The sequence below is a fragment of the Trachypithecus francoisi genome, unplaced genomic scaffold (assembly GCF_009764315.1).
Source record: "Trachypithecus francoisi isolate TF-2019V2 unplaced genomic scaffold, Tfra_2.0 Lachesis_group8, whole genome shotgun sequence".
Taxonomy (NCBI): domain Eukaryota; kingdom Metazoa; phylum Chordata; class Mammalia; order Primates; family Cercopithecidae; genus Trachypithecus; species Trachypithecus francoisi.
In genome coordinates, this window is record NW_022681473.1 from 60,103,031 (window position 1) to 60,127,184 (window position 24,154).

Genomic DNA, 24,154 nt, shown 5'->3' on the forward strand with positions numbered 1-24,154 from the left:
TTCAATTGTTTTAATTTTTAGCTCCCACAGATAAGTGGGAAAATGCAATGTTAGTATTTCTCTGTCTGGCTTATTTCACTTAACATAATGACCTCCAGTTCCATATATATTGTTGCAAATGACTGGATCTCATTCTTTTATATGGCTCAATAATACTGCACTGTATATGCACCACATTTTCTTTATCCATTCATCTGCTGATAGACACTTGGGTTGCTTCCAAAGCTTGACTATTGTGAATGGTACTGCAATAAACATGGGAGTGCAGATATCTCTTCAGTATACTGATTTTCTTTCTTTTGGGTATCTACTGAAGAGTAGGATTGCTGGATTGAATGGTAGCTCCATTTTGAGTATTGTGAGAAATCTCCAGACTGTTTTCCATAGTGGTTGTACTAATTTAAATTTCCAACCACAGTGTATGAGGGTTCCCTTTTCTCCACATCCTTACCTGCATTTCTTATTGTCTACTTTTGAATAAAAAGCACTTAACTTCGATGAAATTATATCTCATTGTAGTTTTGATTTGCATTTCTCTGATGATCGATGATGCTGAGCATCTTTTTATATACTTGTTTGTCATTTGTATGTCTTCTTTTAAGAAATGTCTGTTCAGATATTTTCCCTATTTTAATTGGATTATATTTTTTCCTATAGAGTTGTTTGAGCTCTTTATATATTTTGGTTATTAATCTCTTGTCAGGTGGGTAATTTGGAAATATTTTTTCCATTCTGTGGGTTGTCTCTTTGCTTAGTTGATTGTTTCCTTTCCTGTGCAGAAGCTTTTTAACTTAATGCAATCCAATTTTTGTTTTGATTGCCTGTGCCTGTAGGGTATTTTCAGGAAATCTTTGCCTATGCCAATGTACTGGAGAGTTTCCTTAATGTTTTCCTCAGTAATTTCATTTCATAGTTTAAGGTCTTAGATTTAAGTCTTTAATCCATTTTTCTTTGATATTTTTAATATGTTGAGATATAGGGGTCTAGTTGTATTCTTCTGCGTATGGATATCCAGTTTTCCCAGCATCATTTGTTGAAAAGACTGTCCTTTCCCCGGTGTATGTTCTTGGCACCTTTGTCTAAAATGAGTTCACTGAATATCTATAGATTTATTTCTGGGTTCCCTTACTCTGTTCCACTGGTGTTTAGGTCTGTTGCTATGCCATTACCATGCCATTTCAGTTACTATAGCTGTGTAGTATAATTTGAAGTCAGATAATGTGATTCCTTCAGTTTTTTTCTTTTTGCATATAATAGCCTAGCCTATTCTGGATCTTTTTGTGGTCCTGCATAAATTTTAGGATGGTTTTCCTATTCCTGCCAAAAATGTTAGTATTTTGATAGAGATTGCATTGAATCTGTAGATTGCTTTGAATAGTATGCACATTCTAACACTATTGATTCTTCCAATTGATGAACATGGAATATCTTTCTACTTTTTGTGTCCATTTCCATTTCTTGCATCAGTGTTTCATAGTTTTCACTGTAAAGATCTTTCACTTCTGTGTTTAAGTTAATTCCTAGATATTTTGATTTATTTGTAGCTATTGTAAATGGGGTTACTTTCTTGATTTCTTTTTCAGATTATTCACTGTTGACATTTAAAAATACTACTGATTTTTGTATGTTGATTTTGTATCCTGCAACTTCACTGAATTTATCAGTTTTAATAGTATTTTTAGTGGAGGCTAGGTTTTTCCAAATATAAGATCATATCATCTGCAAACAAGGGTAATTTGACTTCTTCCTTTCCAAGTTGGATGTCTTTCTTTCTTTCTCCCGTTTGATTGCTCTAGCCGAGGACTTTTAATACTGTATTAAAGAACAGTGGTGAAAGTGGGTGACCTTGTAGTGTTCAAGATATTGAGTAAACACTTTCAGTTTTTCCCCATTAAGTTTGATACTAGCTGTGGGTCTGTCTATGTGGTTTTTATTATATTGAGGTGTGTTCCTTCTATTCCCAGTTTTTTTAGGGTTTTTCTTATTAAGGGATGTCGAATCTCATCGAATGCTTTTTTAGCATCGATTGAAATGATTACATGGTTTCTGTCCTTCATTATCTTTATATAATGTATCACATTGATTGATTTGCATGTGTTGAAGTATCCTTGCATCCCTGGGATAAATCTCACTTTGTCATAATGAATGATCTGTTTAATGTGTTGTAATATTCAGTTTGCTAGTATTTTGTTGAGGATTTTTGCATCAATATTCATCTGTGATATTGGCCAGTAGTTTCCTCTTTATTCTTTGAGGTTTATTTGTTTGTTTTGGTATCAGGGTAATACAGGCATTGTAGAATTAGTTTGGAAGTATTCCAAGTTATATCTTTTGAATAGTTTGAGCAGAATTGGTATTAGTTCTTCTTTAAATGTTTGGCAGAATTCAGCAGTGAAGCCATTAGGTCCTAGGCTTTTCTTTCCTTGAAGCCTTTTTATTATGGCTTCAGTCTTGTTACTTGTTACTTGTCTATTCAGGTTTTGGATTTCTTCATGGTTCAGTCTTGGTAGGTTGTATGTATCTAGGAATTTGTCCATTTCTGCTAGGTTTTCCAATTTACTGGCATATAGTTGCTTACAGTAGACACTAATGACCCTTTGAATATCTACAGTGTCAGTGTAATGTCTCCTTTTTATCTCTAATTTTATTATTTGGGCCTTTTCTCTTTTTTCTTAGGCTAAAGTTTTGTCCATTTTGTTTAACTTTTCAAAAAACAACTTTTTGTTTCATTGATCATTTGTATTGTTTTTCTCTTTTCAATTTCACTTATTTCTGCTCTGATCTTTATAATTTCTTTGAATTTGGGGTTTGGTTTGCTCTTGCTTTTCTAGTTTTTTAAGATGCATCATTAGGTTGTTTCTTTGAAGTTTTTTTTCTTTTTTGATGTAGGTACTTGTAGCTATAAGCTTCCCTCTTTGTACTGCTTTTGCTGTATCCCATAGGTTTTGGTATGTTAGGTTTCCATTATGATTTGTTTCAAGGAATTTTTCAACTTTCTTCTTAATTTTTTCATTGACCCCACTGGTCATTCAGGAGCATGTTGGTTAATTTAAATTTATTAGTATAGTTTCCAAAATTCTTCTTGCTATTGATTTCTAGTTTTATTCCATCATGGTCAGAGAAGATGCTTAATACTATCTGATTTTTTTAATGTTTTAAGGGCTGTTTTGTGACCTAACATATGGTCTATCCTTGAGAATTAGTCACACGCTGAGGAAAAGAAAGTGTATTCTGCGGCTGTTGAACAAAATATTCCATAAATGTTTATTAGGTCAATTTAGTCTATAGTGCAGATTAAGTCCAATGTTTCCTTGTTGATTTTCTGTCTGGAAGATCTGTCCAATGCTGAATGTGAGGTGTTGAAGTCTTCTGCTATTATTGTATTGTAGTCTATATCTCTCTTTAGGTCTAATAATATTTGCATTATATATCTGAGTGCTCCAGTGTCAGGTGCATATATATTTAAAATTAACTCTTGCTGAACTGACCCTTTATATTATGTAGTGATCTTCTTTGTTTATTCTTATTGTTTTCGTCTTGAAATCTATTTTGTTTGATATAAGTATAGCTACTTCTGCTCTATCTTGGTTTCCATTGGCAAGGAATATCTTTTTCTATCCCTTTGTTGTCAGTCTATGTGTGTCATTATAGGTGTGTTTTTTGTAGGCAACTGGTCATTGGGTCTTGTTTTCTTTAATCTTTTCAGCCCATCAGTGTCTTTAGATTGGAGAGTTTAGTTCATTTTCATTCATTGGTTTTATTGACAAGTAAGAACTTACCCTTGCCATTTTATTTGTTTTCTTGTTGTTTTGTGGTCTTCTTTTTCTTCTTGTCTTCCTTTTTATCTTCCTTTTACTGAAGGTGATTTTTTTCTAGTGGTATCGTTTAATTTCTTGCCTTTTATTTTTTCTGTATCTGTTGTATGCTTTCTGATTTGCAAATACTATCTTATATTCCATTATTTTAAGCTGATAACAACTTAATTCTGCTTTCATAAACATAATAACAAGCAAAAAGAAAACTAATAAAAATTGTACACCTTAACTTCATCCTATCACTTTTTAACTTTTTGTGGTTTCTATTTTTGTCTTATTTTTACTGTTTATGTTTTGAAAAGTTTTTGTAGTTATTATTTTTGAATGGTGCATTACTTATCCTTTCTACTTAGGATAAGAGTATTTTACACACTACAGTTACAGTGTTATAATACTCTGTGTTTTTCTGTGTACTTACTATTACCAGGGAGTGTTGTACCTTCAGGTGATATCTTATTGCTCAATAACATCCTTTTCTTTCTGATTGAAGTTCTCTCTTTAGTATTTCTTGTAAGACAGACCTGATTCCTCTATCATGTTTGCAGGATATTTTCACTGGATATACTATTCTAGGATAAAATATTTTTTTCCTTCAGCATTTGCAATACCTTATGCCATGCCACTCACTCCTGGCCTATAAGGTTTTCACTAAAAAGTCTGCTGCCAGACATATTGGATGGAGCTCCTTATATGTTGTTTCTTTTCTCTAGCTGCTTTAGGATCCTTTCTTTATCTTTAACCTTTGGGAGTTTGATTACTAAATGCCTTGAGGTAATGTTCTTTAGGTTAAATCTTGTTGGTGTTCTAGGAACATCTAGAATTTTCAGTGATATAAGCATAGTTAAGAGAGTAATCCATAAGAAGTGCTGCTCTCCCAGAATTTTAGTTATAATCATCAGTTAGGATTGGATATCTGTGAAAAAACAGAGATCTTTAGCTGGGGGCTTTATAAAAGCAGGAAAAAAGCATTATAATTAATGACAGGTGTACTCAGATGCTAGACTGAGTACTGAAATGAACTATGACTATGTTTTCTAAAAGTCAAAGAATATGCAGAAACTACTTAGCATAAGCAAATTTAATATTTATATTTTGCTACATGCAGGCAAGTTTCCAGGATCTTGCTATGGGGTGGAGTTTAATTGAAAAATTTATTTTAATAACATTGTTAATAATCTGAAACAATTATTTGTGAAATCATTAAGCTCCAGAGGAATAGCTCAAATATTCAAGTATTGTCTCTGTTTTTTAAGGGGGGAAATTATATCTTATAATAGTGTTAATGAGTTTAGTGATTCACAAAGTCATGAAAATGTCATGCATGTTATCTACACTGAACTTCTAATATAACTATAGAACTCCTAGCTATATCACTAGACAAAATGTCTCTGTTTCAACTTAAGCTTTTCTTCCTGTATTATGCACAATCTACAGATTCTGTTCCACAAACCTCATCTGGATATTACTTGTTTGTATCAGAACTAATTGTTCTTAGTGTCTGCTCAGGCATGAGTGCAAAGTTCTATCTAAGTACGTTCTACATTTCTATTTTCCATATTTCATGTTAGTATTATTTTCAAAATGCTAATTTTATTCAGTTGAAGGTTTTTTTTCTGTGTTATTGGTTCTTTCTCCCCATACCATGCACTCAATAGTAAAGATTAGCTTCCTATTAGAAATCCAGATTTAATACAGATTTCCCTCATTATGCAGATGTATGAACACCTGCTTCCTCTAAGAACTATTAATCAGCTTCACAACTGCACAGCTCAGAGGATTTCTAAATATAATTCCCCAACATATGGAACTATGACCGGAGGCCATAAGCTTAAGTTGAATGTCTACAACCAAAAAATAGATAGCTTGGACAATGCATAGGAAATGAAAGACAGTTGGTACCATAGAGGTAGGAATTGGTGGAAAGAGTTCTTGATTTAATTAGTACTTAAAGTGTCCATGGATCCCTGGAAAGAGAGATAAATTCTGCTTAATTTATGATAAAAACTAAAGAATGAGTACTCTTAGGTAGCCCAGTGTACAAATTTAAAGCAAATACTTACCTCATGATTAAAGGTAATACAATTTACACATGAAGGTCAGTTATAGTAAAGAGAGAGAGAGAGAGAGATGCAAGAGTCAAATCCAAAACCTCAATGGATTTTCCCCAAGTTACAAATATGCATAACTCAGGAGACGATGGGAAATAGCCACTTGATAGTGTTTTTATATGGACATTGTATCTTTCATATTTTGTCGGCCAAAACCCAGAAGGCCCCAAGGGGAGTGAGGCAATCACCACTTAAAAGTGGATCTCTAAAAGAGGGACTAAACATAAAAGCAAAGGAACTCAGTTCTTCTAACAGTTCAGAGCCCCTGGAACAAGGTGGGGGAAAAATATGTTTCCTCTCTTTTTATATATTTTGGAGGCTTCCCAAGGAGACGGTTATGGCTTTTCTATCAAGTTTTTCCATCTTTCTATCAAAGATAAAGTTTTATCCTATTTAGTCAGACTTCTTAAAATGTAGAATTGCTGAACTGGAAAAGGTGAGAATAAATGTTCACTACAATATCCTTTATACAGAAAAGAAGCCAAAGTCCCATAAATAAATTATTGTGAAAGCAATGTAGGTGCTTAGAGATAGAGTTGAAACCAGATTGTGGATTTAATGATCTCAAAGGTCCATTCTGCCATCTCTCTCTAGGCCTTGTCTCAGCAAGTCTTTAGAACCCAAACCCAGTAATAAAAATGCACCAACCATGTCTCATTGACAGGTGTAAAACTTTAACAACTGCCAACTATTTCAACCATGCTGATCCTCAACCATTCCAGCTTCATGACATTCACGCTGATGGGCATACCTGGCTTAGAGTCACAGCACTTGTGGCTATATGTTCCTTTCTGCTCCATGTTTTTGGCTATCCTCATTGGCAATGGTTCTATCCTTTTCCTGTTGGCCACAGAGCCCACACTTCATTCACAAATGTACCTGCTTCTGGCCCTACTGATGGTGGCTGACCTCATATCCACTCTGGCTGTGGTGCCCGAACTCCTCTGCCTCTTCTGGTTCAATGATCGGGACATAGCTGCCAATGCCTGTTTCACTCAGATGTTGTTCATCCATGGATCATCCGTGGTACGATCAGCCCTCCTTGTTTTCATGGTTTTTGACCGCTTTGTGGCCATGTGTGAGCCCTTACGCTACAACATAATTCTGAACCATTCTTTAGTTGGACGCCTGAGACTGCTGGCTCTTGCCAAGGGTGTGATCCTTATCCTACCCATGCCTCTTCTACTTCAAAGATTAACCTTCTGCCACACAGCCATTCCTCATACCTACTGTGATCACATGGCTATGGTGAAGATGGCCTGTAACCACAACAGGCCCAATCGTATCTATGGGTTCTTCATGATCCTGCTTGTGGTGGGACTTGATCTGCTGCTCATTGGCTTCTCTTATGCCCTCATCCTCCAGGCTGTGGTACGCCTCAGCTCTTGAGATGCCACTTGCAAAGCCCTCAACACCTGCTCAGCACACCTCTTTTTCATCCTTGTCACTTATGTGCATGCACTCTTTTCTTCTATTACCCATCGCATTGGTCATGATATCTCACCTCATACCCATATTCTCCTTGTCAGTCTCTACCTTCTCCTGCCCTCAATGCTCAACCCCATCATCTATGGTATAAAGATGAAGGAAATACAGGTCAAATGCCTGTGCAGAGGAATTGCATAGACTACGGGTCCCAGCAATAAACCTGTGAGTAAGTGAACAATAAGGACAAATGATAATGCTTTTGCCCAACCATTCAGTACCCAGTTGTATCTCCATATGAGCTGTGGGAAAAATAAACCGAGGATAAGTGATTTTCTCTTTCTTTTTTGGGGGGGGTAGTTGGTGGAGTTTACAAGAAGGACCAATATATTTGTACTTTCATTGAGTTATGGACTACAAAAGGGAGTGCCTAATCTATCTCTTTCTATGCCTATTTACCAGGGACACTCTGATGGCATGGGTCTCCTGATGACATTCACATCTGTGTTTTGTTCATGTTCATCAATTACATACAATATTGCTCTGCAATGATCCAAGGTCATGTTTCCTTTTTTTGGTGAAGACTTTATATTTGCTTCAGTCTTCTTTATATTTTCTATTTCTCAAATTATCTGTGTCTATTTCTAACTAGTATCTTTTTGCTGAAAGGAATGCAGTACTTATTATCTTAGTACAACACCTTAACATGTGATAACTCTTCAGGCAATTGACGTTTTCATCAGAATACTTTATTATTATTATTATTATTATTATTATTATTTTTTTTTTGAGACGGAGTCTCACTCCATCGCCGAGGCTGGGGTGCAGTGGCCAGATCTCAGCTCACTGCAAGCTCCGCCTCCCGGGTTTACTCCATTCTCCTGCCTCAGCCTCCCGAGTAGCTGGGACTACAGGCACCCGCCACCTCGCCTGGCTAGTTTTTTTGTATTTTTTAGTAGAGACGGGGTTTCACCGTGTTAGCCAGGATGGTCTCGATCTCCTGACCTCGTGATCCGCCCGTCTCGGCCTCCCAAAGTGCTGGGATTACAGGCTTGAGCCACCGCGCCCAGCCTAAGAATACTTTAAATGAAATAGTAATGTGGTATATTCACAGTACTGACAGGATGATTGTGATGATGTGTATGTGATGACAAAAATGAAGGGATTTGTGGATGACATACGTAGACTGAATTCAGGGACTACTGAGATACATATTTCAAAAAGTTTTATTGCAAAGGAAAACATGTATTTATACATCTAATTCAAAAGACTTCCATCACCAGGAACTTCATCTTTAAAAAAAAAATATATATATATATATATATATGAACACAAAGCCACCTGTTCTTGAAGTGATATTCCACAGTGACTCAGATCATGTACAAAGACTAACTTATATTGTTTTGGTGAAGCATTGCTTTGTTGATATGTTTTGAATCATTGTAATGAGTGAAATTTCTATCTAATCATTTAAATATACAGTTATCATTGGATCAATTGTACAACATAATAAGGCAAATACAAGATTGGGTATTTAAGCAGATAAAAGTTAAAATTAACAAATGTTAAATTGAAACCGGAGAATATAGAAACTACTGAGAAATAGTATAATCACAGTTTTAGCACAATTTAAACATATGTGATTACTGAGTTTAGAATCAGGAGAAAGAATCCAGTATCTCTAAACTCCTTTCAAATCTAAATCACTGTGTTTGAGATCCTTAAAAAGACAATGACATAGAGAATAAGTGTAATGTGTGTACTCTTTATCCCTAGCCATGACTTCTAACAAATTCTTATCTCCTCTCTACACTGGTGAGCTAAACAGTCTATAAATTCTAAGAACATCTTTAATTCCTGTGATCTAGAACAGGAATTCCTAGTCTAGGAAACTAGTTTCACCTAGTCTTGCCTAGTCTTTAGGTAGGAAGATGACTCCAGGCAGGAAAAACATCATTTTATCTATATAAGAGAATAACAAAATTCTATCCAGCCAGTCCTGTTGTTAATTCTCTTAGATAAGAAATGGCCTAATTTACTCTTGACTATGAAAGTGTTTTTATGGAGACTGTGTTGGGAAAAGTTGGCATAGGAGGAGGAAAAGAGGTAAAGTCAGTGATATGGTTGGGCTCTGTGTCCCCACCCAAATCTCATGTCGAATTGTAATTCCCAGTATTGGGGGAGAGACCTAGTGGGAGGTGACTGGATCATTTCAGCAGATTTCCTCTTTGCTGTTCTTGTGATGGAGTTCTCACAAGATCTGATTGTTTGAGAGTGTGTAGCACTTCCCACTTCACTCTGTCTCTCACTCCTGCTCTGCCATGGTAAGACGCATTTGCTTTCCTTTCGCCTTCTGCCATGATTGCAAGTTTTCTGAGGCCTCCTAGCCATTCTTTCTGTACAGCCTGCAGAACCATGAGCCAATTAAACCTCTTTTCTTCATAAATTACCCAGTCTCAGATAGTTATTTATAGCAGTGTAGGAATGTAATGATAGAGTAGATCATTATTTTATGTTAGACTCTTTGTGCCTTTTTGTTCTTCATAAGCCAGATCTCTCACTGAAGGTTAGAGCATGGAGAGAGGATTTATGTCTAACACCTTTTGTCACCATCATGATTAGCATGGCAGAGTTCAGAGAAAACTAAAAAAAATAAACTACTGAATATTCTACTGTCATTAAAATATAATCCCATTGAAGGAGAAGAATTATAGCATTCAAATCTTGGAAAGCAGGTGAAGATACTGGGTAATAAGAAACCCTAAGAAAAATTCAGGACTACCGCTAAGGTTGGGGCATTTCTGTCTTAGAAAAGGAGCGAATAAAGGGTTCCACATTATCTTCCTCACATTCTATTAATTCCAGCAAAATACCAACTCTTTAGGTGGCTCCATGATAGCTATTCTAGGTATTTTTACATAAAATAGCTTATTGAATTATTTCAAATTTAACTCAAGTTATATAATAATATTCATTTTGCAGATTAAGTTACAAAGGCTCAATTTCCTTATGCAAGTTACACTTACTGGTAGCGAGTAGTTAGCCTGGATTCTAATCCTAATATATCTAATCATAAGACATCTTCCCATTCTATTATGCCTATATTATCTTTTTAAAGACAACCAAGAATATAGAATGAAGAAGTTGTGGAGCAAGACTAAGTGGAATAGTTCGCAAGAACGACTTCAGTCATAAAAACAAGGCAACTATTGTGTACCTACCTCATTCCTAATACCAAAAACTAAATCAAGTTTGCTGTACAGACAGTTGCAATCTATTTGGAGAAGTGAAAATGTCTTCCTTGTCTAGTTATTCATTTTTTAATGTTCCACCTGAACTTCATTCAATTTCTACTCTTCTGAGATGCTTGTTGTATCACTAGGAGTTGGCTTTGATGGAGTGTGTCACCCAATATCCATTGCCATCTGATTTATGATAAGGTTTGTCAAAGAAAGCTATGTGAGTCTCAGTTCTCAGAAAAAGAGACAGATTACAAATATAAGAATTTTGAAACCAAATAAAGAAGTGAAAGTGAAACACTTGTGTGGAAGAAAAAGGGAAACCGGGTAGGCTGGGAAAGACATATTAGAAAATTATCATTGGTCTCTGCTGCTGACAAGTTGGGTATTCAGTGGGAGTCTATGCTGTTGAGTTCACATGCAGCTTTCATCTCTGCCACCATGGTCACTATGTGCCAGTTCTACAGTGGCTGATGATGAAGACTGGCTAATGTCAATTGACTAAGTCATTTTATATACTTAGTTGTCTTCTGATGTGGATATGCTTTGGTATTTTGATAGTTATTAGCATGTAACACAAAAGTCTTCAAATTTTATACCCATTCTCATATATTCACCACATGCCTTTGACCCAGACCTTCTTGCCTTCAATCTTTACTCCATTCACTTTTGTAACCCCAACTAGGCATCCAGGCTATTGAGCACTGTCCAGGCAATTTTATTCTCACCATAGGGCCACTTCTTTCACTCAAAACCCATAGCTATTGCACTGCTCCACCCATGGGAAAGATTTTTTTCTCCACTGTTATTTGGGGCCAGCCATGCTTAAATGTGGCTGCAAAGCAAACTCCATCCATTTTCTTCTTGCACCTACTTTCCAAGATGGCCAATATATAAACCTTATAACCTTATTCAGGCTTTTTTCTCTTCCTTGGTTGGTCATTCTGGACACCCCTTCTCCCTCCCTAGGTATAAGTGCAAAGCCTGGAGAAGCACTAGTGCAACTCTGTTGAGTAACATGGGTGTCTGGACTTCTTGCTCCTGCAGTCTATTTGTTCCCTGTGGTCCCACTCAGGATCAATTCTGATGCATTATTTACATCTAATGATGATCTGCTGTCTTCATAACTTGATGCGTCTGACTTTATAACTTGGCAGGTCCGACAGTATCTTGGTCACTACAGGAAGTTCTAGACAGATAGTCACTGCCTGATATATTGCTGTAAAACAAATTATCCCTAAACAAAGCAACTTAGAACAACTGACACTTATTATCACATAGAGTTGTTGAAAATAAGAAGTGTGGGAGCAGTTTGACAGGTGGTTCTAGTTCAGGTTCTTTCATGAGGTATGATATAAATATGTGGTATAATGATATAAATATACCAGCAGGGGCTAAAGTCATCTTAAGGCTTGAATGAGACTAAAGGTTCCACTTCTAAGAATTTATACCCACATGACTGTTGACTGGAGGCCTTAGTTTCTTACCACATAAATCTCTCCATGAGGCTACTGCAGTATGCCCGTGGAAGTTGGTTTCCCCAAGAGTTAGTAATCCAAGAAGAGAGAAAAAGCTACAAAACCTTTAATAACTATTCTCAGATACAATCTAGTGTCATGTCTGCTATTTTCTATTGGCCATGCAGAATAACCCTGATACAATGTGTAACCGGACTAAAAAAGGGCTTGTGTACCAGGAAGCATGAATCACTGGGTGACATCACGGAATCTGATTACCAAAGTGTCTATGTTCAAGTATTTTTTCTCTTCCAAGTCTCGGTAATACACCAAGAGCTGTTTATGAAAAGACAAGCAAGCCTCTGCTGCAGTTAGTATGGTCTTACTCCCAAATCCCAGGATTCTTCATTGTGATACTGCTACTGGAATTTGCCATTAGTTCCATCCTGCATCTTGTCCCACAACTGATACCCAGTAACAGGTTTGCCAGATCATGTGGTCCAAGCAGCAGAGATGATTGCACAATGGCCTAGACCTGCTGCTCCTGGCCTCCAGTTAAAGTTACAGCCTCCTATGTCACCCACTATTTGAACTCAAGCAATTTTCCTATGTGTGGGATGTGTCACCCACACTCTAAAGGGTATTGTAAAGCTCTGTGTTTCTTTCTTCAGGGAGGTGCAGGAGAGTATGCAAAATACATCAATTTGACTTTTGTTTTTGAGGGGTATCTTGGTATTTCCCTGATCCCTGCATCCTTAAAAACTTTACTAAAGTGGCTAGTTCTTGCATCTTCATAGGATTTGTCTCCTACCTCTGGAGTGCATGTATCTGAGAAAGTCCTATATTATTTAGGCAATCTCGCTCATCTTGTCCAACCATTCAACATGATGCTGTCAATGTTATAGATCCACGTGATATTTTGTGGGATGTCAAGCAGTCTAGATCTCTGTGGACTCTGTCATGTTACAGGGCAGTAGAATTAACATAGTCTTGAAACAAAACTGTAAATGAAAATTGTTTGTCCCATGTGAATGCTGTTTGTGATTCACTTTTCTAATTGGAATAGGAAAAATGCATTTTACAAATCAATGACTACATTCTATGTACATCAGGGCTTAAGTATACTGTTCTATCTATGATACCACATCTAGCACAATAGTTGCAATCAGTTTCTATATTAAGTGTAAAATAGTCCATAGTTATTCTTCAGGATTCATCTACATTCTGCATGGACCAGAATTAAACAGATTAAACAAATATGTGATAGGCACCACGACCCTTATACCTTTTAAGCCTTTAATGATGATACTAAGTTTTAACATTCTATTTCTGAGAAAGTAAGTTAATTCTTGCTAATTTAGCCTTTATGTTCTAGCACTTTCAATCAAGCATCCTCAAAATCCAAACCCAAGGGTTGCCTTTGCCTCCTGCCAATACATGCCAGCTACTTGTTGTAATTATTTAGACGCATATCTCTTTTATTCTCTGTTGAGAGTGTACCTACCTGTGTTATGCAGTAATGTAGCCTTAGTTATAAGCCTGGCATCTCTAATGAGATCTAGAGTGCACCTACTTGGGTTATGCATAATGTTGCCTTAGTTACAAGCCTGGCAGCCAGGAGAAGGGGAGGAAGCATGTCATGAGGAAGTGCCTGTTGTCTTTTGGGGCATTAGCTTCTGCAGCATCGTCTAGCACAGAAATAATACTAGACCTCTGCAGAGATTTCTGCATGTCTAGAAGGTCCAAAAAAACATTATTGAGTAAACATCTTCAGAAGCACCCATCTAGATAATAATGACTCTGTCTCAGTTTTCAAAATTCTAGTTTTTCTTTACCACCATCTTGACCTACACATTATAGAACCACTTTAGTTGAACGTTTAGGCTTCACTGGATCCCTGTGAGTCTTCCAAGTAAGCCTTCAGCCTGCCATTGACTGTGTCTGCCCTTCCACTAAGGGTGATAAAAGCCTCTTCATATACTACCACCACCGAGGCTCTCTGGTTCTTACAATTAACTATTAAATGTTAGTGGTTTGTCTCTCATCTTTCAAAACAACACCAAAATAAGTCACCAATAATCAGTAAACTCTATTGTTTTTGTAGGCAAGTCTTCCTCCATGTATTTCAAATGGCTTTATCATTGCACTTACCACATTTACTTCCACTGGTGAAATAGCAACTGAACCACCACCTCTTATCAGGTACTATCCTGCCCCACCTCAATCAAGAGAGCGTCCTCTGCCTGCCAGAGAGAAAGTCCCAGTTCCTTATCTGACTACTTGTATCACTGTCAGTATTACTAATATTAGTATGACTCTTCAGCAAAGCAGATGCCAAGATGGGATTTACCATATAAGAATTTTAGTCAAAGAAACACTGTATGAAAGAAAGTAAGGAAGAAAACCATCATAGTTTGGAGAGCAGTCACATCACAACATAAGTTCAATCCCAAGTTAAGAAGAAAGAAAGAGAAGTTTTGGCCAAAGTATCTTAGATTGTGATGCAAAGCCAAACTCAGAGGACCAAGGAGCCTACCAACATGTCCCACATTCCCCAGTAATGGGTTTCCGTCAGCATCCTTGCCACACTCAGTCATAGTGGAGAGTAGCCAGTGTGAGGCATCACTTTGGTGCAAATTCAATGATAGATTTCAAATTGCAGGAGTTAGGCACTTCAGTCAATTAGGCTCCCTGTAATAGTAGGAGGCCTCTGCAACATGTTCATATGGCCATGATAGGACACTGAAAAGAATTCTGAGGGCAAGAGAAGAGGGAACTATGAATAATTATTCCCCACACTCTCTTTGTCTCTGACTCCTTTATTCCTTTAAGCCAGGTGTCAGCAAACATTTTTCTGTAAAGTTTCAGAGAGTAAACATGTTTTGCTTTGCAGGTGATATGGTTTCTGTCACAACTAATTGGTATTTCCACTCTAGTGCAAAAGCAGCTATAAATTATTATGTAAGTAAATGAGTCTGGCTGTATTCCAATAAAACTTTATTATAAAAATAAGCAGCAGACAAAACTTAAATCACAGACCACAGTTTTCTAATCCCTGTCTATAGAAATGGTATTGTTTATAAAAATGAATAAATGGAATCAATGCACATGTCTACTAATACAGGATTGGTTAAAAAATACTATGAGACAATTTTTTAAGTGCTGAAAATTTATATATACCATCATGGGTTAATATCAAACAATGTTAGGTTAAACAATAAATATCAAAATACCACGTGTAAACACAATTCCATTTTATAGTGACAATACTTGTAGATTTTTGTTTACATAAGGAATAGGTATGAACAGATACATGTTGTATTGTTATTGAATAGTGACCCCTCCCCCAAATTTATGTCTACCTAGAACTTCAGAATGTGACCTTAATTAGGAACTAGTGTCTTTGCAGATGTAAATCAAGCTAAAATGAGATTTTACTGGATCAGAGTGTAACCTAATCTAATGACTGGTGTCATTATAAGAACGGTGAAATTTGGACACAGACAGGCACAAAGGGAGGGTGATGTGAATAGACTCACAGGGACGATGCCATGTGTTGTCAGAGGCAGAAATTAGAGTGATATGTTTTCAAGCCAAGAGATTTCAAGAATTGTCAGCAGTCATCAGAAACTAAGAAAGAGGTAAGAAATGATTCTCTCCTAGAACTTCAGAATGAGCATATCCTTGCTGACACCATTTTGGACTCACAGTGGCCAGAACTGTTAAAAATTATTCTGTTGTTCTAAGCACCCAGTTTGTGGTAATTTGTTATAGCAGCCTTAAGAAACTAATACATATGTCCAAATATTATCAGTTATCACTGGGGAAGATGTTTACATTCTACATTTTATATTTTAGTGTTTAAATTTTATGTTGTGTATTTTGGTGATCAGGTAAAATATGCTGCAATAAGAAAGTAAAAAGTGTACATACCCTTTGCTCTAATAATTTCATTTTTTATGTTTATTATGCAATAATACTTTGTGAAAAAGAAAAAAGTCAATGTAAAAAGGTAATCTTAGAACTTTTTCAAACAACTAAAGCCTAAAAACAAACATCTGTCTGTTGATAGGTGACTGCTTGAATGAATGTTGACCAACATACAAAGAAATGCTATAAACCATGGAAAAATAATAAATAATAAATAAATAGGTCTGTTTGGGTAATAAAGAACAGTCACTAAGAGATATTATTAAATAAATAAATAAACAAAAAAAGTAGAATAATTTATTTCTATTGTGTGAATTAAAACTATAATTCTATTTTGCCTACAGAAGTTATTTGTTGTTTAACCTTCACTCTATATCTTGTTCCATGGAAGACAGGTAATGGCATTTATATTGTGTTAAGGATGCATTTTTCCTAAATTTACACTTAGTAATTTGCTAAAAATTAGAATACTCTACTACCAAATTTAAAGTGGTCCCAAGCTGGAACATCCATCCAGATGTCAATGGCCTAGGCCTAGTTTTTAGGATTTCTGGTTAACTAAACCACAAGGTTCGGTTGCATGACAGTAGACAAGAGTGTCAGGACTCTTTGTGTTTTTAAAGCATAGAACAACAGAAATAACCTTTTAAAAATCTCTAATAAGCAACATTGATTGATTTTATCATTAGTATTGTGTTTAAGCAAATGACAGACAATTCAAATAAAATCAGATGGGAGGATATCTGATACAAATTAAAATATTTTTCATTTATCATTTGCCAACAAGTGCTTAAACTTTCTCTGATTAAATTCTAAGTATATTTCACCAGTCCAAGATTGAAGTTCCCTAAAACCAAACCGTTTTTTAAGTATAGCTCTCCCATATGACAACTGATATCAACAGTCCACAGTTCATATAAAAATCCCCTAAGCTCCAGTGAAGTTTTCTTCCATTACAATCAGTAGTGTTTTGCGTGATCTTGACTGCACTCCCCATTCTTCTGATATTAACCATTTGAATTAATATTTAAATATTAAAAGTCAGTCCTTTGTCCTGATCATATTTTACAAAGAATCAAATTTGTAGCTTTTTCATAAACCTATAAAATATAACCATGTAGAAACAAAGGAAGACTTTTACATTACATTGTGTCTCCTATTGCATTTGATTGCTTTACCATAAATACTTTAATAATAATGACAAAAAATAAACAGCAGAATAATAATGATATCGTTCTTATTTAGTTCTAGGTGAAAAATAAGACTGAGAATGAAATAAGGATTGAGGAGGAGTATGCATATCTATAGAAGTGTCCTTTTCTTTCTCGAAGTGTCCTTTAAGTATTTTTAAAAGACTATTTTCTAAGGTTACCCGAATTGGCTGTTATTGTTTGTGGAATTAAATTCTCTTAATAAATAAAGAAGACTGATGATTTTGGTATTCATAGCTGAAATATTAAACAAATAAGTCAATGAAGTGGGCTCCAGGTGTGAGCCCCCTATTAATCACAAAGAAAGCCCACGGTGTACTGTAAGAATTCCATCACATGGACTGTTACATTAGACAATTATTGCACACCATTTCATAGTCCTTTTGACAATATTTCTTATTCAGCCACTGCTGCTGTGACTATTTCCATGCAGATATAATCTGAGTCAGGTCATGCCTAGTACCTACAGCTGCTTGCCATGGGGCTTTCCTAACTCTGTTGGATGGAGCACTTCCAGCAACGAGCTCTGCACTGATGCATACACAACCTGGAAGTATGAAAGAGTTAACACCTGTCAAGCAGCTCCTGAGTCCCACATAAGCTAGTAGATAAAATTATTTCAGTACCTGGGAAAACATTTCTGAAATATGTTGTTGTTGTTGTTGTTATTGTTGTTGAGACAGAGTCTCGCTCTACCATCCAGGCTGGAGTGCAGTGGCACGATCTTGGCTCACTGCAACCTCCGCCTCCTGGGTTAAGTGATTCTCGTGCCTCAGCCTTCTGAGTAGCTGGGAATACAGGTGTGCACCATCACATTTCTGACTAATTTTTGTATTTTTAGTAGAGATAGGGTTTCGCCATGTTGGCCAGGCTGGTCTCGACCTCCTAACCTCAAGCAATCTGTCTGCCTCGACCTCCCAAAGTGCTGAGATTACAGGCATGAGCCACCACACTAAGCCTCTGAAATGTGTTTTATATGGCTCTTCAGGTGGTCATCCCAAGATTGGAAACCTGTCTTCACTAGCAGTGATCAGCTAGATAAGAAATCCTTGCACTGGCTTTTCCTTCTTCCCTAATTCACTCTGCTTGCTTTGCACTCCCCCCATGTGATCATATTTCCAAATAAGCAGCCAATATACAAACTTTTGCCTTAGGTTCTGCTTTCTGGGGAACCAGGCTTAGATTCTCCCATGCTGAAAAATCTGCCCTTATCCCTTCATTTCTAGTTAAAGGTGATACCTCCCTAATAATTTACTAGAAGTTATTTATTTATATAATTACTAATGTAATGTTTAAGGTTCTTGCCTAACCATGCCAAAGAATTGGTGTGGTGACTGACCATGGCGAGTGATAGAGACACGGACCAAGAGAGAGAAAAAGTTGTAGGCTTTATTGAGCAGAGTGAAAGTACAAAGTTTCCACAGCGTGGAAGGGATCCTGAACGGGTAGCCAGAATTAAATTATACAATTGCCTTTTAAACTCTTTAAGGCAGGAAATACGTGTGGCGGGAAGATGTTTCCAGAGTGAGAAACAAAGGCAGTGAATTATTTTGTGACGTGTCTTAGATTTTGAGAAAAACCGGAACTGCAACTTAGGTTTTATCTACTTTATGACCTTGCAGCAGCGTAGCAAAGGAGGCAGGATCTCACAGGACTTTACAAAGTATGTTCACAAGGAATTGGAATTGGGAGTATAGGTAAGGTCTGCTGGTCACAGAAAAATGGGCAGTTAACATGCCTTTTAGTTTTGGAGGAGGGGGAAGGGAGAGAGGGAGAAAGGGAGAGAGGACACACGGAAGCGTACAGCAACATTTTCGCTGTTTATAGCTTTCTTAGGGAAGAAAACATATGCACGAATCCTGGTGTTAGGAATATTGTAAGCATGTATCTTCAATATTATTCATCCAAGACCGAAGTAAGTCCTGGTGCAGGAAATGAGTGAGTTTCACAGCTTTCTGAGCCCCTACTCAACCCAGGAAGCCCAGATGGCCCCTCCTCTCACTGATATGTAATTATATATAATTACTCATATAATTATTTATAATATTTTTATCTGGAGCCTTGTGACCATTTCAAGACCCAAGTTGTCCAAATATGATGGAGACAGTGATAGAGAAGTGGACTGCGCATTAATTCAACTTCCAAATACCTAACAGACACTTAGAAAGTGATTTAACCTTGACCAAGAGATCAGACACATGAACATTTTTCCAGCTTTTCCATAGCTGGGAACAATTCTATAGACACTTTATTAGTCTACTCTGACATTGTTATAAAGAAATAGCTAAGACTGGGTAATTTATAAAGAAAAGAGATACAATTAGCTCATGATTATCCAGGTTATGCAGGAAAAATGGCAGCATCTGCTCAGATTCTGGGGAGGCCTGGGGAAACTTAGAATCCTGGCAAAAGGTGAAGAGGAAGCAGGCACTTCACATAGCCAGAGCAGGAGGAAGAGAGGGAGAGGCGAGGTGCCACACACTTTTAAACAACTAGGTCTCCTGAGCACTCAGTCACCACTGCAAGGACGGTACCATGGGGAAAATCCACCCCCATGATTCAATCACCTCCCACCAGTCTCCACCTCCAACACTGGGGATTCCATTTCAAAGTAAGATTTGGGCAGGGACATAGATTCAAACCATGTCAGACACAAAAAGAAAAATAGTAGGTTAATGTTAGTGTCATCTGTCACATTTCCAGCAAGCCAAAAAGAGAAGAATCAAACTCATCCTGCAGTAAAAAGTCAAGATATATTGACTATTAACAAGATAGATTAACGAAACTTTTGCGGAAAGAAAAGAACTCAAGCAAGAAAGAGCAGACCAATCAGGCTGTTCTTCTTGTGTTTTCTCTGATTTTCTTCAGTTCCTCAGTTTCCCCAGAATTAGCTGTTGCTACCAGCTTTTGTGGCATAATTCTCTCAATATATACTGTGCTCAGGTGTAAATAAATCTTTTGCCCACAATTTCAGGGAAAAAGTCTTCAAATTTTTATTTAAAATATCAAAAAATGAAAGAAAAAGGAAATATATGAGCACTTGAACATCATATAGCACTTGAACGCTCTGCTTTTGTCCCGCAATCCTATTTCAACAAAATGAAACAAATAAACAAACAAACAAACAAATTCACTCGAGAGATTTTGCTGCCACATCATCAGGCTAATGATTCCCTCAGGCTGTTTTCAATTGTTAACCACAACATTTTGCTGACGACGTTTTTTTCTTTGCAGGTTTGTGGTGGCTTACATATGTACTTAGTACTTATTTCAGACAAGCAGTACTCTGTTCTTCAGCCATTAATGCTCGTGCAAATTTTCCTTGATCTCTGGTCTTTCATTTATAGAAAAGGCACTTCTTATTAGTTCTCTCTTTTTTTTTTTTCCTCCTGAAGGTTGGACTGTTTGTTTCAAGCTCTGAGATATCCCACCTTTCTCAGCCCATGTTATTAATTTTTTTGTTTACTTCAAGCCTTAACTATTAGTATAACTAGAACAACACTTTGGAGAAGTTTCGTTTATTTTCCTGCCATTTTAAGAGTCTCATTTAAATAGTGGTCATGTGGCTTTTAAAGTAGGTGTCTTTTTCACTGAATTCTGCCTTTACATGTTAGCTATACGATATGATGAAAAACCCTAAACTATTTCAGGCTACAAACTTCACGTGTCTTAAAATATTTGCCACTATATTTCTAAATCAATGTCTAGAAGTGATAAACAATATCTCCTGAACTTAATGTCTTCACATATCTTGGCACACGATCTGAACTCTGCACACCACCCCAAGTGCTTGTTCATGATTTCTTCCTGGATTTCCAGAGAAATGGCCTGGCAGAATTCTGTAACCAAGATTTCCAATATAAAGCTGACTTTTATAACTGTGACCCTTCACAGAACATTCTCAGAATTTTCTCTTTGCTAAAGATTCTTGTCATATGCTGGAATTAGTTGAGACAAGCAGAACAGTTGACTCTAGGAATTGTTACAAACACACAATTTGTTAGAATGCATATCCACCTTTTAAGAGTAAGAGTTTCCCATTTTCTCCTTTTCCTTTGAAATTTCTCTGGGAATTTCATATTTTATTGTTTTCTGTACATATTCCCTAGGCTTAAAAGGAAGCAGTAAGTTCCGTTGCTCAAGTGTAAGGCTTCTGCAGTAAGGATAATGTAGTGACGAAACTCACTTTTGAACATTCATTGTCCTTTTTGACTCCCCTAAGCAATCTTTTCCATTTTACCTTCCCCTTGAACACAAAAATACACACACACACACACACACACAACTTAGCCTTATCTTGGCAAAGTAAGTAGCATTCTACAACTCATTGATTTGATGTTGGGCAAATTATTGGGTGCTCATATGTTCTCTCCACATGGAAACATTCTACCTCATCTTACATGTGTTCAGCATGTGTTGTTCAAAGTGCTTTTATAGACATTATAACGTGTAATTTGTCCAACCCCTCTGTCGGGTACAGAAAGCAAATGTCATTATTTTCATTTCACAGTGAGGATAATTTCCTTGCTTCGGAATTACTGAGATCAAGAAGGTCTCCTGTCCCTTAGCTTCTCTGCCCAAGGCTAAACATCTTGGCAGCTAAATCTGCCAACATGACATATTTCTACCACTAGCTGATTCCCCGAGGAATTGCATCTACTTAACGTTCCTTCCTCATCCTCACAGCTGCTGGATTACCAGACAAGTTTCTGACCACGGACAGTGGTTGTGGATTCTCTTTTCCAGCAACCATATTTGGTCACTTTGTCCTGGAACTCCTTAGTTTTCATTCCATAAATTATAGGATTGAGCATTGGAGGTATAAGGAAGTAGAGGCTGCCAAGAATAATGTGGACATGGGGTGGAATGCCTCGGCCAAAGCGGTGAGTGAGAAAAGAAAAAAGTGAGGGAGTATAAGAAATAAGCATGACACAGATGTGTGTGATGCAGGTGTTGACTGCTTTGTGGTGGGCTTCCTTAGAAGAGAGACACATTATAGCCTGGATGATTAGCACATATGATCAAGCAATAGCTGAGAGATCTAGCCCAGCAACCAACAAGGCCACCACCAGGCCATATACCTGTTGACTGTAGTATCTACACAAATCATCTTCACCACAGCCATGTGCTCACAGTAGGTGGTGGGAATGACATGATTGGCATGATAGGACATTTGCTGAAGGAGGATGGGCATGGGGAGAAAAAAGAGAATAGCTCTCACCAAACTCACTAAGCTAATGAGTCCAATGCGACTATTGGAAAGGATGGTGGCATAGTGCAAGGGCTTGCAGATGGCCACATAGTGGTCAAAGGCCATGGTCATCAGGATAGCTGACTGCATGGCAGAGATGGAGTGGATGAAGAACAGCTGAACCAGGCATCCTTCATAGCTGATCTCACTTTGGCCAAACCAGAAAATGCACAGCACCTTGGGAATGATGGTAGTGGACATGCCCAGGTCTGTGAGGGCCAATAGGCAGAGGAGCAGGAACATGGGTTTGTGCAGGGAGCGCTCTGTGGAGACAGTGAGGAGGATGGTGCAGTTTCCGAGCACCGTAATGAAATACATGGAGGAGAAGGGGATAGATATCCATCTATGTTTGTCCTCCACACCAGGAATGCCTTGGAGAATGAAGAAAGAAGGGTGGCCCTGTGAGGCATTGCAAGCAGTCATGGTGGCACCCTGCTGAAGTACCTGTGGAGAACAATAAAGAGGCTACATGAGCTTCAATTTAAAAAGAGTCTCAACATGGAAAACAAAGATTGAAATGTTATACACAAAAATGATTCTGAAATCATGATGTTATGTATCATAGGGTATAGTTGTAATAGTACAGTAGCAATAATGAAGTATAACTGCATTAATATCCAACAGGATATATTTTATGCTAAATGTTTTTATTAAGGACAAAATGATTCATTATTCATTAATAAAATGTCATATTAAATAAATTTTAATATATTAAGAAATAAACATGTATCAACTTCAAGAACAGAACTTGAAGTACGTACAGCAAAAATGCAAGGAATACAAAGAGAAGCTGACAAAATGCAATATACCCCTCTCGGAAACCAAAAGATGAAATGTTTTCAACAAAACAGATTTTTAAAAATTAAGATAATTTAAAAGCTTATAATAGAATTCTGCATCCAAAAATTAAGGAATACACATTAAGAAATACACATTTTCAGCAGATACAGGATATGAGGAAGTGGGAACCTTATTGATGAGAATGGTGCAATGATGAGGAAGAATGAAGTAGGCAACAGGTGTTGAACATAAAGCTCACCCTCAACTAGAACACTTACCTGAAAGGAAGGCAATGAGAGGATAGGCAGCTGGTTCCAGACACCTTCTGAGAATGTGTATGTGTGAGTGTGTACACGTGTATGAGTACATGTGTATGAAGGTATATCTTAAACACCCATATGACTCTTGGAGGGCACACTCGTGGCCCTGCATCTCTCCACACTTCACTTCTGGGCACCCAGAATCCATGGTGTGATCCTTTAAATAACCTAAGTAAAGGCCCTCAGGGTGTCCAGCATCAGCACTTTATTTACTTCTGCCAACCCCAATCTTCCACCTCCCAACACACAAGGCACAACTATTATTATGTGTAAAACTGACCCTGGAGGTTGCCTGAGCTCCCAAGAGATGAGGATAATTAATCTTAGGAATTCAGGAAATGTTCCAGTCTTTGCCAATCTTGGAGGAGTTTGAAGAGAGAGAGGGTGAAGTTAAAACTGAATCAATGGATGGATGGATAAATAAGTAAACTGTGGAGTATATGTACAATGTGAATATTATTCAAGCTTAAAAAAAGAGGATATCCTGCATTTGATGTAACATAAATGTACCCGGAGGAGGTGAAAATAAATCAAATAAGCTCGTCACAGAGAGACAAATGCCACATGATCTCACTTACATGTGAAATTTGGAAAAAGGGGGATCAAACATGTAGAGAA

The 24,154-nt window shown here is 37.1% G+C and overlaps 1 protein-coding gene and 1 pseudogene across 1 annotated transcript in view; one reads left to right on the forward strand and one right to left on the reverse strand.

Moving 5' to 3' along the window:
* The first annotated feature begins 6,622 nt into the window (after positions 1-6,622).
* On the forward strand, positions 6,623-7,549 carry LOC117081309 (annotated as a pseudogene).
* Positions 7,550-20,558: 13,009 nt separating this feature from the next.
* LOC117080946 (putative olfactory receptor 52P1) overlaps positions 20,559-24,154 on the reverse strand; it is a 35,009-nt gene continuing 31,413 nt past the window's right edge. Inside the window, 2 exon segments of the mRNA XM_033206425.1 lie at positions 20,559-22,265; positions 22,268-22,880. Of these exon segments, the coding sequence (XP_033062316.1) occupies positions 21,880-22,265; positions 22,268-22,880 (999 nt within the window). The 3' untranslated portion in view covers positions 20,559-21,879.